The 13936-nt window shown below is 40.0% G+C and overlaps 1 protein-coding gene across 3 annotated transcripts in view; it reads right to left on the bottom strand.

The window, feature by feature from the left end:
- Positions 1 to 13936, bottom strand: part of ANKRD44 (ankyrin repeat domain 44) — a 295932-nt gene that overhangs the window by 24809 nt on the left and 257187 nt on the right. For all 3 annotated transcript variants that reach the window (XM_077745799.1, XM_077745798.1, XM_077745797.1), the window contains 3 exons: positions 6102 to 6303; positions 1903 to 1990; positions 757 to 874 (listed from right to left, as the gene is read on the bottom strand). In XM_077745799.1, the coding sequence (XP_077601925.1) occupies positions 757 to 874; positions 1903 to 1990; positions 6102 to 6303 (408 nt within the window). The remainder of the gene's footprint in view (positions 1 to 756; positions 875 to 1902; positions 1991 to 6101; positions 6304 to 13936) is intronic.

The following is a 13936-nucleotide window of genomic DNA, read 5'->3' on the forward strand; positions in this document are numbered from 1 at the left end:
CTCTTGATTTCAGCTCAGGTCATCGTCTCATGGGCCCTGTGTCACTCAGCATGTAGCCTACATAAGATTCTCTCTCTCCCACCCTCTGTCCCTCTCCCTAAATAAAACCATTTAAACAAAGAAAAAGAAAAATATTTAGTGACATGGAAAAAAGTCCTTGATCTACTTAGAGAAAAAAAAAGCAGTTTCCAAATAATATCCTCAGTATTCTCTCTTTTTAAAATTCAAAACCACTTCACATTACAGCAAAAAAGACTGGGGATATATTTACCAAAAAGTGGTTATCTCCAGGAGGTAGAATTGCTGGTGATTGTGATTTTCTTCTTTAAGCTTTGCTTTTTTTTTTTTTTTTTTTTGCAAATTTTGTATGATGTGCATATAATCACAAAGTAGAACCAATTCTATCAACAGCAGGTGTTCATGTATCTATTATCACAATCTAACATGAAATCTGAAGAGCAGGATCTAAGAATACCTGCCACTATTTTACCTTTGCAAAAGATATTGTAATTTCTTTTCTTTTTGTTTTATGATCTCTACGCTCGATGTGGGGGTCCAATTCATGACCCTGAGATCAAGAGTTCCATGCTCTACTGACCGAGCCAGCCAAGTGCCCCTGTAATTTCTTTTTGACTGACTGAGGTTTATTAGTTATCTTAGAAAATAATCTTTTTACTAAAAATTCATATGGGGGAACAAAGAGGAAACAAGCTCACCACAAAATTGCTTTACTAAAGCCAAGGGAGATGTACATACCCCTCTGTGTAAAGCTGTGCAGCCCATGATGTCAACAGCATCCACATTTGCTTCCTTTTCAAGTAACAATGAAACAGCATCAATGTGTCCATACGCTACTGCAAGCATCAGTGGGGTTCTAGGGAGAGAAATAAATTAGGCTTTTAAAAAGAAGATGGGGGGAACCCCAAACTACATCACTTATAGAAGGAAGACCTCTCTCTTCCTTCTCTCTTTCTCCCTCTCCCCATACCCCTCTCTCAATCTCCATCTCTCTCTCTCTCCTTAACAATTGCTTAATATTTTCTGAGTGTCCCTAGTTTGCTGTATGCTCCATGGAACAAGCTATATGCTCCTCCTCTGGTCTCTATAAACCATGTGGAATGGTGTCAGCGGAATGATCAGTACAGGATTCCTTCACATCATTTTCAACACTGTGTAGCCTTCACCAAATACTGAGTAGGGAGTGTGCGTACGGGGGAAACCATCTTGCTTCTAGCATTGAAGCTCTACTTTCACAGATTCCTATGTTGGACTTCTGCTCAAGATCAAAGTTTCATTGCCTTGAAGAAAAGTCTGACAAGTCTAGAGGAAAAAACAAAGTGCTGGGGTCCAGGAAGTGAGGTTCTAATTCGAACTCTGACACGGATTCATTTATCTGGGGTGAGCCACCAGTGCTTTGTTTTTTGCTCTGCATTTCCTATTTGTAAGAGAAGATAAGGTGGGGAAATAGGCTAACAGATGGAAAATACTTTGGAAAAATAAACTCAGAAAGGATAAAAATATGAAGAATTTTTTAATGATAGATACAACCCCTTGAGGTCTGTCCTATTGTCATTATTAATATAAAAAGTGAGAACGCAGCAGCTTCAGAGGAGTGTAAAAATGGATACAAAGAAGAAACAAATTAAAGAAAGGGCAGGACACCTGGCCACAAAAGTTAGCCCTTTTTCATGAAGATACACATCTCCCGGCCCCATACTTTTCTTGGATACATACTTTAGCACAAAGACCTTTCATTATTCTAGGACTCTCAACTATTAATTTCACCCACATATATAACCCAAACAAGAAGTCAGCAGTCAGCCCTCCTAGCTCTTTAAAGAATTAACCAATGACCTGTTGTGACTGAACTGTCAACCCCAGGCCAAGTTTAAGAACACTTACTGTCCTTTGGCGTCTTTCACGTCAATCGCTTCTGGGTTGTCTGCAATTTCTAGTAAGAGCCGCAAACACAGTGTGTGACCATTAATTACTGAAAAAGAAAATAATGGACATTCTTTTAACAGACCAGCACTACATGTATCCTTCCAAAGTGAAATTTGTCAAGACTTCAAATCAGTGGTTTTCAATTGCTGCTGACAGATGCCCCAGGTTTCCAGCTCATGCTAGCTGTTGGGCACATCACGCTCCAATGTTTGTGTTACTAATCAATTCATCTTCCCTTTCTTTCCATTAGGGCACTTTGGTCCTCACCTAACTTTTCCCTGCATTGAGAGTGTACGCCTTATAAATGACAACTTTTCTTATCTCCTTGTATGGGATTGATAACCTCTCTCCAATTTTCAGCCAGCTATCCTTTGTGTTCCTCTAAGAGAGCCACCCAATTCTATATAATCCTGTGTCCAACCTGCTTCTAGCCCTTTTGAAAAATAAGGAAGAAGGGAGAGGAGGGAGAACAGGGGAGAAGAATAGGATGAGAGGGGAGGAGGGAAAAGGGGAGCAGAGGAAGGGAGGAAGGGAGATGCAAACAGGTCCTGCCTCTTTTTCTCCCAGACTTCACATTTAGAGGTAGAAAAGAACAACCATTCTAATTGATTAGTAGTCACTTAAAACCTCAAACCGGAAAGGTGTACCCAGCCCTGGGGTCACTGCTCCTTGATTGACTAGAGGCTCCCAGGAGACTCAAGGATGTGCTCCCTGTGGCTGGAGGACAGCTCTGTCCCGGAGTTCCTTAAACTACAGCCCTAGGTTTATCCTCCTTCCAGGGTCTCCTTCACAGGCTCCCATGGCTGCCACCTGCCCGTCCCCTCGGCCCCTCTGTTCCAACTCTGGCTGATCTGCGGCTCCAGCGCCTGCCTTGCCCCTCCCTCTTCTCACTGCCGCCGACCAAATGTGGGCTGCCCATGGGGCCTTGACCTGCTGGGGGGAAATAACAAGATGGCTACTTTGGGGAGTGGTGGTGCCCCGGGGGTTGGGAAGCAAGCCTCCTGGGATGATAATCTGCTGGGCGAAGGTACTTTCCTCCAGTTTGTTGAATGGAATCCATGGCCTTACAAAAGATGTGGCTTTCCACTGAGGGAGTAGGATGAGAACAAATATGTTTAAAATTCTAAATGTGAACTCCTCTCCCCTCTGAACAATGAGAACACCATAAAACACATTGCCTTTACCGCGTTATGGCTGTGGAGAGAGAAGGGAATAGATGCAGCTTCGTTAGGTTGATAAAGGTTCTTCTAAGAGCTGCATTTTATAGTTCTTTTCATTGCATGCCAGTTGTGAGAGAATGCTAATTTAACAATGACATATTTTTCAGAGACAATGCATATTAGAATTAGCTTACGTTCATTGACACAACTCAAATTAACTACAGGAATAATGCCCACATTTTGTAGACCTCTGCATTCAGCTCATTCAGCAATATTCCATTTATGTATCTCAGGAGGAAATTTTGTGGACCGGAATACAGGCGAAATACTGCCATTGCTGTTGTTTTGGTTTTTTTGTTTTAAAAATTATATTAAATCTATTACTACTGGTAAAATACGCAAGAATTTAATATATAGCTTAGAAGGAAATGATCAGCAGAGAAATGATGACTACAGACAATGGGTTCTTGAAGGTGCAGGTACAGAATATTTTGATTGATTCCTCTTTCTATATCAATTTGCTATTCATTAAATACTCATAATCATAATAGTTTCAAAGATGTCTGATTTTTGGCTACACAGAAAAAGGCAATAAAATCGTCTAAGTTCACATCACTCACCCAGTATCCTGGAGAACAAACCAACTTCTACAGTGGTGCTTTTTTCTGGCAGGTGTAGGGTAGCATAGAAGGAGCCTTTTGAACTTAGCTAATAGCCCTCAGGTAATTATAATTCCCCTCTATTGTAAAAGTGTCGCCAAATTGGAAATCTCATTGGCTTCCCACACACTACATTTTCCCCAGTTGCCTTCGAGGAAAAAGATGCTAACATCTCCTTCAGCTGTGCCTGCCAACTCCAGCTTTGTCTCAGGCTAGCTCAGTCTCTCCCTGGCTGTGAGTGACAGCCATTTTTCATACTGCTCAAAGGCCACAACTGTCAATGCAACGATCTGTGCCAAAACTCTAAAATCCATCCTGGCTCCTGCCCCTCACAGTACTCCCAGGATTTGAAACAAAAACCAATTGGCCTCTCAAATGAGTTGGAAAAGATTCTGGAAGCACAAGCTAAAGCTTCTGCACAGCAGACATTTTGTGGAGAACACAGTCAAATGACAGCCTGCATCTTTTTAGTGAATGACATGGGGGAAATCCAAAAGGAGTGAGTCATCTCGACCACAAGGGGGCTCCATTGGACCACAACCTATATCACAGTGGCAAATGAGTGACAACGATTATCCTTCACTGTTTACCTGGTAACAAGGACAATTTTCCACAATCAAAATAGACCTTTTGTAATTGTCAGGAAGTACTGTAACATGGTAACTAAAGCAGGATGCTTGCTGTAATAATAGACAACTAATCTCTAAAAAGGAGAACTAAATTTGAATTTTGTAATAATACCAAGAATGCCTAGAATACCAAACTTTGCAATACTTTACAATATTACCAAGAATACCAAAAAGACTAAATGTGATGGGAAATTAGAATTTATAATTCATAACCATACTATCCATTACTAATGTCATGGCTAAAGATTTTTTCAGGAACAATCATTTCCAGAGAATTAAGTAACACCATGATTTTTCAATGTCCATATTGCTTTTCTTCGGTGGTTTGGAAATTCAGGGATATACATAGAAATAGTGCCACAAGATCTAACATTTTTCCAAATAACAAGAATTAGAAAGTCTTTTGAAAAGCTGTCTCTACTCTTGATTTCTCAATCCACCCATTATTTCATGGTCTGAGTACGATAGTTATTTCTCTTTATAAGACAGTATCAGGGTACCTGGGTGGCTCAGTTTGTTAAGCATCTGATTCTTGATTTCAGCTCAGGTCATGATCTCATGGTTTGTGAAGTTAAGCCCTGTGTCAGTCTCTGTGTTCACACTGTAGAGCCTGCTTGGGATTCTCTCTCCTCCTCTCTCTGTTCCTCCACTGCTTGTTCTTGTGCGCATGCATGTGGATGCATGTGCATTCTTTCTCTCTCCCTCTCTCTCTCAAAATAAATTAACAAACTTAAAAAATGACAATATCTACTAACCTGATCAAAGGCTGGTATCATTGAATTCCTGACCCCAAGGGATTTGTCTTAGCTGAGCTAGAGATTCTCCCACATTACCTTTCTGTGTATATATCCAGAAATGTCTTGACAGAGTTTTATTTTATGTATATTGGAGAAAAAACTCAGAAAAGGCAAATTACTTACTTTTTTTGTATATATGCATATACATTTTAAGAGTCTCTTTTTTTTACACCTGATGCATCAAGAATCAGAGCAAAAGCTAAGAAGCATCATTTAGACAGGCAGAATGATGTCTAAATTTTTTGAAAAAGCCCTGAAATATTCATTTTACACTTTAGAATGCTGTGTGATTTTGTCTATGTGACTCATTTGAAGATCACATTACACCTTGCCTCCTTTTTAGAAATTTTTGTGATAGCCATTGGCCAAAGTTCTGAACTCTCTTCTGAGAGTTCCAGAAAGAGTGCAGAGAGTGTTTAGGGCAGTATTTTTTAATATCATACTTTGTATGATACTATAATGCTGGATGTATGTCATCATGCATTTGTCCATACTCATAGAACATATAATGAGGGGACCCTATTGTTAACTATGGACTTGGATGATTATGATGGGTCAATGTAGGTAATCAATTGTAATAAGTGTACCACTCTAGTGAGGGATACTGATAATGGGGAAGGCTATGTGGGGAGAGACAGGAAGTACACAGAAAATCTCTGTATCTTCCTCTCAATTTTGCTGGGCACCTAAAACTGTTCTCTGAAAAAAGGCCAGAGCCTACCTAGCCATAAAACACTAGTCATCTCCGAGTGGATAGTAGGTCAAAAGCATTTTGGAAGACTGTAGGCATATTTGATGTAGAAAGAAAATGGATACTTTACAAGTTGGGATGAAAGAAGATGCTGCCATCCTCTACTTGAATTCATAAGTGGGCCATGAAACTAGGGAAACCAGACTCTTGACAAGACTCACCTGAGGCATGAAGTGGGGTTCTTTTGGTTACATTGTCTTTCACAAAGATGGATGCGCCCTGATTGATAAGTGCTTCCACACATTCTGTGTGTCCCTTAAAGGCAGCCAGGTCCAGCGCGGTGCGGCCTTTCTCATCCCTGATGTCCAGGTCCACCAGTGACTGCAGAAGGACTTCCAAGGCTTGGTGGTGCCCGTTGTAGGCCTGCAGAGAAGAAACCAATGACTCAAATCTTCACTCACCTCAAATCCCACAACGACCCACACGAGGGGCTAAGCCTCCCAGGTCACTGTTGGAGACCCCTCCAAAGAGCACATCGGAAAGATGCTTGGGATGATTATTGAAACAGGCACACCAGAGAGTCAGACTGAAAGATGATAATGCAAAACCCTCACTGGTACGTATGAATTTCTTCATGTTCTTTCTTGTTTGTCAGATAATTTGCTCCAAAGGTACTAAATGTATTAATATAGTCTTATATTTATAGCTATCAATCTAATAATCTAATACAGACAAACAGCTGAATGAATTAGTATAATCTTCTATCAGTTGAGTCTTAAACATACTGACACAATCAGAATATTTTTTCAGGATATTTTTCTATTAAACCTGGAGGAAAAAGAAATCACTGAAAACAGACTTGGTAATTCAACAGAAGCATACTGACCTGTTACAGTTCAAACTTTTAATTTCTTTTTTTTCTTTAATGTTTATTTTTGAGAAGGAGAGACAGAGTGCAAGAGGGGGAGGGGCAGAGAGAAGGAGACACAGAATCTGAGCAGGCTCCAGGCTCTAAGCTGTCAGCAGAGCTGGACGCAGGGCTCAAACTCGTGAGCTGTGATATCATGACCTGATCCAAAGTCGGACGCTTACTCAACTGAGTCACCCAGGCACCCCACCAACATTGTAATTTCTAAGCATGGGACCCTGGGCAAGTTTCTGAATTTCACTTAGAGTTTGCTTTTTCATCTATAAAATGAGAGCAATAAAAGCTGCCTCCTATGGAAAATGAAAGAGATAAAATCACACAGGCTTCCCTTCATATCTTGTACACAGTCGATGCTTCCTCCTTTCTCCTTTACTTCTCCCATTGATTATAATGAAAACCTAGACACAATTATGGAAATATATTTCATATACCAGCACCAAGTTCAGACCCATTATGAGGTCCTATGCCATGTTAGGTTAAGAAGTTTCGCATTATTAAACCACAAAATTAAAAGACTGAGATAATTTTCATTAAGTCTAAAAGGTATAAAATTGTGTATGCACATACAAGGCAGAGGACATTGGAAATAAAAGAGAGAAGAGAGATAAGGATAGGAGGGAGGAAGATGGGGGACAAAGAAATGAAGGAGATACAGGAACAATTTGCCTCCAAGGTCTTCAGCAGCCAGAGTCCCCTCTTATGTCAGCTGCACTTTATGTTTTCCCACTGCAGCAATGACCCAAGGCACAATGTATTTGAAAAAAGGCTTAGCTCAGACAAAAGATCAATATCTCTAATACACAAAAAGCTCTTACAAACCATTTTAAAACTTAGCAAGGTGTACAAAGGCCATGAAGAGACAGCTCCCAGAAAAAGAAACATGAAAAGCCAGTGAACATATGGAGAAAATATGTAAATTTTTTATGTTATTATCTTTTGACTACCAGCCTGACAATGATTAAGTTTGGTCATGTCCAGAGGCATCTGGGTGGCTTAGTCGGTTAAGCATCAGTCTCTTGATTGTGGCTCAGATTATGATCTCACCACCTGTGAGATCAAGCCCTATGCTAGGCTCTGTGCTGACAGTGTGGTGGCTTGGAATTCACTCTCTCCCTCTCTCTCTGCCCTTCCTTTGCTCTCTCTCTCTCAAAATAAATAAACTTAAAAAAAAGTTTGGTCATGTCCAGCATTCATTAAGACATGGTGAAAAAAGCAATCTATGCTCTGTTGCTGTATATATATATATTTATAGACACACACACACACACACACACACACACATCTATACACCAATCAAGGGGAAAACTCTATCCTGGCAATTTTACAGTCCAAAGTTTTGTTGAAATAGCTATCATGCCCTTTTCAGCTTGTTTTTCTGTACAAAAGATATATTTTTGCTTTCTTCATTCCTGATGAGATTTTTCTGTGATAACTTTACATTCATACATTGCCAGTTGTCGACCAGTGTTTCCCATTGTTATGCCTCCAGCAAAAAATAAACACGGTAACCAAGAGTCTGACATTTGTGGAGATTTGACAAAATCTATCAAAAAATTTTTGAAAAACTGTAAGCTGCAGACAGTACATATAATATGACCTCACTTATATAAAAGGCTAATATATCCAGATATACACATATCTGTATCTATGTATACTTCTATATTTATAGAAAATCTTAGAAAAATACAAAAGAAACTGTTAATGCTGGCTACCTCTAGAAATGGGAAGTAATGAGCATATGGACTGATTTCATCTTACCTTTTTAAGGTAAGTCACTTGAATTGTGTTCCTAAGTATATATTCATAACAACACCACCAAAAACTCAATATAAAAGGATAGAATTTAAGAGTACTTATAGGAATTGTCTTACTACTTTCTTTTTACATTATTTTTGTGAATGATTATGGCTATTATGTTATGTATTAAACATATATATTACCTGTAATATGCAGTATAATAATTTATATGCTGATGAATCTCAAACTTATATCCGATTTCTAACTTCTTTTACTTCTAAACTTGTTTTTTAAGTTCACATATGCATTTTTGAGAAAGAGAGAGAGAGCATGAGCAGGACAAAGGTAAAGAGAGAGGAAGAAAGAGAGAATCCCAAACAGGCTTTGCACTGTAGGCACAGAGCCCCATGCGGGGCTTGAACTTATGAACCATGAGATCATGACCTATGCCTAAATCAAGATCAGAGACCAAATGAGCCAAACAGGCACCTCTTACTTCTAAACTTGTATATTCAACTGCCTATTGTTTTTTCCACTTGAATATATGCATCTCAAGCTTAACACACTGCAAACTAAATTCTTACTATCCATCCCCACGCTCGCTCCATCTGCAGCCTCCTCCATCTCAGCAAATGGCAACTCTCTGCTTCTAATTGCTCAGGTCCAAAACTTTGTAGCCATCTTTATCTTCCCTCTTAAGACCAGGGTTGTAGCCCTATACAAGGGCCCTGGGACACTGGTCCAAGTGTGTGTTGAAAAATCCTCTCCCTCCCTATCCCAGCTTTGCCATGCCTGGGAATGGGGATGTGTCTGCTGAGAAGAAGGGACACCTTTTGCTCAACACAGAGGTGTCATCAGGTTCTCAGGCACCTGGTAGGAAAACACCTACCCCCCAACCCCCACACCCCTGTTCTAATTCACACAGAGGTGTCATGTGGCAACCCTAAAGGCACGATTGTTTCTAAAGATCTATCCAGAATCTACCCAGTTCTCACTATAGGGCCATCCTCTTTGGCCAGGATTATGACAAATACTTTTTTGCCATCTTTGCCCCACTGCAATCTATTACTGACCCGGTCTCCAGATGAACTCTCTTAAAACCCAAGTTGGACATATTACTCCTTGATAAAAACTAGTCAATGGCTTCTTCCTTCCTTGATAATAAAATCCAAAACCTTCCATGACCATTCAGGCCCTTAGCATTAGTCCACCTTCTTCTTCTTTTTAAAAAATCTTTATTTATTTTTGAGAGAGAGAGAGAAAGAGAGAGAACAAGCATACTCATGTACAGGTATGGGAGGGCAAAAGAGGGAGACACAGAATCTGAAGCATATTCCAGGCTCTGAGCTGTCAGCACAGAGTCCAATGTGGGGCTCGAACCTAATCATATCATGAGCTGAAGTTGAAATCTGACACTTAACCCACTGAGCTACCCAGGCACCCCAGGATTAGGCCTCCTTCTACCCTGATCTTCAGCATGCCCCCTCACTCACTCTGTTCAACCACACTAACCCCTCCCCCTCCCCCATGTTTAAATACAGCATTTCCTCCTCTGGGCTACTGTATTTGTACTCTTAAAAAATTTTTTTTATGTGTTTATTATTTTTTAAGTATACTTATTTGAGAGAGAGACAGCATGTCCATAAGTGGGGGAGGAGCAGATAGAGGGAGAGAGAGGATCCCATGCAGGCTCTGCACTGACAGCAGCAGGGCCTGAGGCAGGGCTTGAACCCACAAAACATGAGATCACACCTTGAGTCAAAACCAAGAGTCGGACGCTCAACCCACTGAGACACCCAGGTGCCCCTGTACTTTTTTTTTTTTAAGTTTATTTTTTTTCTAGTAATCTCTATACACAATGTGGGGCTCAAACTCATGACCTGGAGATCAAGAGTTGCATGCTCCTCTGACTGAGCCAGCCAGGCACCCCGTATCTGTACTTTCTATTTCCTCTGTCTGGAAAGCTCTTCCCCCAAGGGTCACATGGTTCTCTTGGTACTTCTGCTTCACATATCACCTTATCTGGACACTTTCCAGAGCCAAAACACAGCCCTCCACCCTCCACCTCAGCATACTATCAGAGGCTCTCCACCCCACTTATCCTGCTTTATTTATCTTTATAGCACTTATTACCACTTGATATCTGATACTTATCCATTGATTTGTTTATTATCTGTGATTGAAGGCACTTTGTGTGTATTGCTCACTGCTGTATCCTAAATCATGCCTAGTGCATAATACACACTCAACAATTATTTGATGAATAAATGAATTAATTTAATAGATGCCAATTTCATGTATTAGTATTAGTGGTAGGAATATTTTTTTAAAATAGCAGCTATTTAGGGGCGCCTGGGTGGCTTAGTCGCTTAAGCGTCCGACTTTCCGACTTTCGCTTAGGTCATGATCTCGCGGTTCGTGGGTTTGAGCCCCGCGTGGGGCTCTGTGCTGACTGCCAGCTCGGAGCCTGGAGCCTGTTTCAGTCTGTGACTCCCTCTCTCTCTGACCCTCCCCTGCTCACGCTGTCTCTCTCTCCTGGAAATAAAAAAAAAAAAATAGCAGCTATTTGCCTATGCAAACATTCTTTTTGCTGATGAAAAAACAAAACAGGCAATGTAAATTAATTTGTTCAAGATCACTTAGCTATTAAGTGACAAAGTTAGAATTTGAAACCCAAAGCCTATGACCACTCAAATCTATGCCTCTACCTGTAACGACACAAAGAGGTAAAGAACAAATATTAGATCAGAAATGCAGACCCCTTCTGTAGAAGGCTTAACACAGAGGTGAAGTGACTTGCACGGAACTCTGAGGCAAGAAGGTACACACTGGGGCTAACTTCTAGACTATTGTTCTTTTACTACACATACTGCCTTTCTTGAGACAGGGGAATAATCTCCTATAGGTTCATGTTTGTGATCTGTGCTTGCTGTGCAAACCATAACTGCATAGGATTGTAAGCCTTTTAGTCTAATCTAAATTATGAAGCAATAGCTAACTTCTACTGAGCCCCTGCTGTGTGTCAGGCAGGGTTGGACAGGTAGCACCTCATTTAATTGTCAAAACAACTCCTGATTTGGATACTACTGTTACCCCCATTTTACTGACCGGGACAGTAAACAGAAAATAACAACCCAGTCTTTCCATGGTCACTCAGCTTTATGTGGTGCAGCTGAGATTCAAAGACAGACCAGTAAGACCCCAGAACCTGAGCTGTGGGCTTTTCATGAGCTCCTATGGAAAGGTTGCAACAAGGCCAAAAGGGTGTATGTTTCTTTACTTCCTTATTACAGGAAGTTTGAAACTTGTACAAAGAGGGGATAGTATTATGAATTCCTATATACCCACAACCCTGTTTCAATTCAGCCATTATCAACTTAGGCCATATTTTAAGCCAACTTGGGAAGACCTCTCCTATAAAAAGCTGTGGTACTAGCAGCATCTACATCAGGGTGTACATCAGTCTATCTCACTTTACTGTAGGCTCAACTGTGACTTATTTGAAAATCAATTTTGCATAACACTTCTCACTTCAATCAGTAATGGTTGCAACTGATTCAGCTTTTGTGGAAATCCTGACTTCACACCAAAGGGAAATGAATCCCTGTAGATACATAACAGCAGGGCCTAGATTTCATTTGCAAATGCTGTTTCCTTCAGTGCCAATTATTATTATGACAAAGACAATTATGCCAATTATTATTATGACAAAGACAAAATTAAGACAAATTATTATTATTAATTTCCATCAACATGACTTAGCCTAGGAAATAGAATTGGCAACTTATAAATTGCATGCATATCTACAAAACGTGATGGCTAACGTATCTAGATTTAATAAATAGAAGACGCAGGGGAAAGAGAAAAGTAGGTAGGAAGGAAGCCGGTGTGAAGGGACTGGTGCTGTTCAGTACCGCAGAGTCACACTGCAAGGCACCTGAGCTAGGTGCTAAACTTATCCCCACACTTTCTTCTTTAATCCTTACAACAAAAAATAAATCCATCAGCCTTTGTTAAATTTAGAGGCTCGATATTTCAAAAAGAAAATACAGTGGCCCTGCTGGTAATTAGGAAAGCTTCCGAATCCCAAGCCATACTCTCCTATATCAGGTGTTTCAAATTCTCTTAAAGACAGAATGGTTGAAAGGCCAGGTTTACCTATAAAATTCCCTTCATTTTCCCCCCCAGTCTAGCTAGCAGCTTTTGAATTTTAGCATGCAAAAACATGACCCCACAGAATTGAAGACATAAAACTATGTATACTAAACTTCAGGGGCAATTTAAGAGGAATAATAAACTGACTTTGGTGGTACAAGAACTTTCACACTCTAGAGCTTAACCCTAGAAAAAAACTACCATGTAGCATGGGGTTCTATTTTATGGTTAAATGTATGATTCTCTTTGGGCAGGTACATAGTTCTTGGAGTACACACACACAAAAGTATATAATACAGCTTGAAATCTTTGAAGGAGGCTCAAGTAGGCAGGAAAGGAGACCTTTCTCATGTCAGCAGTACAGGATGAAAATTGTCCTATTTCTTTTTTTTTTTTTTCTTTAATAGTTTATTGTCAAATTAGTTTCCACATAACACCCAGTGCTCATCCCCACAAGTGTCCNTATTTCCATCTTAATCCAGGTATTTAGAAGGTAGTTTCACCAATCATTTCTGAAATAACTAAATGAGGAAGGAATCACATAAAAGAACAAATAGTTGGTTCAAAAAGCATGTAATGTTTTGATTTCCAATAGACAACGCAGTTAAAGCCTTCACTAGAGGTAGCAATCAAACATTTTAAATTTGCTTTATGAAATGTCTTTATTTAAAAAAAAATTAGGTAACTTTAAATATGTCCTAAACATGATTAATTTCTTTGAACTTTTTAGACAGGAACTGAGGGCAACGAAGAGAAAGAATTTGGGATCTCAACAGAATCCACGAAACAATGGGCCCATCTGGAAATCTTGACAGCTGGAGGCTTTCATTTGCATAGCCTTGTTCCTTGATTTAATTTTTTCAAGTGGATGAAATGCTTATGATATTCACGGAGTTGATAACCCTGGAGACTTGAATCATTCAGCCAGGAAATAGTAACTCAAGGCAGGTCAGGTTTCTTGCGGCAGTCAAGGTTTGGGGGCATCTGGTTTGATTTCATTGCTAGAATGCATCCCCGGAAGAAATAATGTGCCTTGGGTTTTTATCAAGTTAATTGCCACTGAGGCCCCTGGAGAGGGTGATGGGTATACTTGTAGGGTTCTTGAAGCATAGAATAATTTTTAAAAAGGTGTTAGCAGGCAAGAATAATACAGTTTCAGAACCAATCCACCGCTATCACCCTGGTCAAAGTCATTGTCATCATTACTTACTGGTTGTCTAGCTTCTATTTTTCTTC

This window comes from Crocuta crocuta, unplaced genomic scaffold, assembly GCF_008692635.1.
Source record: "Crocuta crocuta isolate KB4526 unplaced genomic scaffold, BGI_CrCroc_1.0 scaffold564, whole genome shotgun sequence".
In the NCBI taxonomy this organism is placed as follows: domain Eukaryota; kingdom Metazoa; phylum Chordata; class Mammalia; order Carnivora; family Hyaenidae; genus Crocuta; species Crocuta crocuta.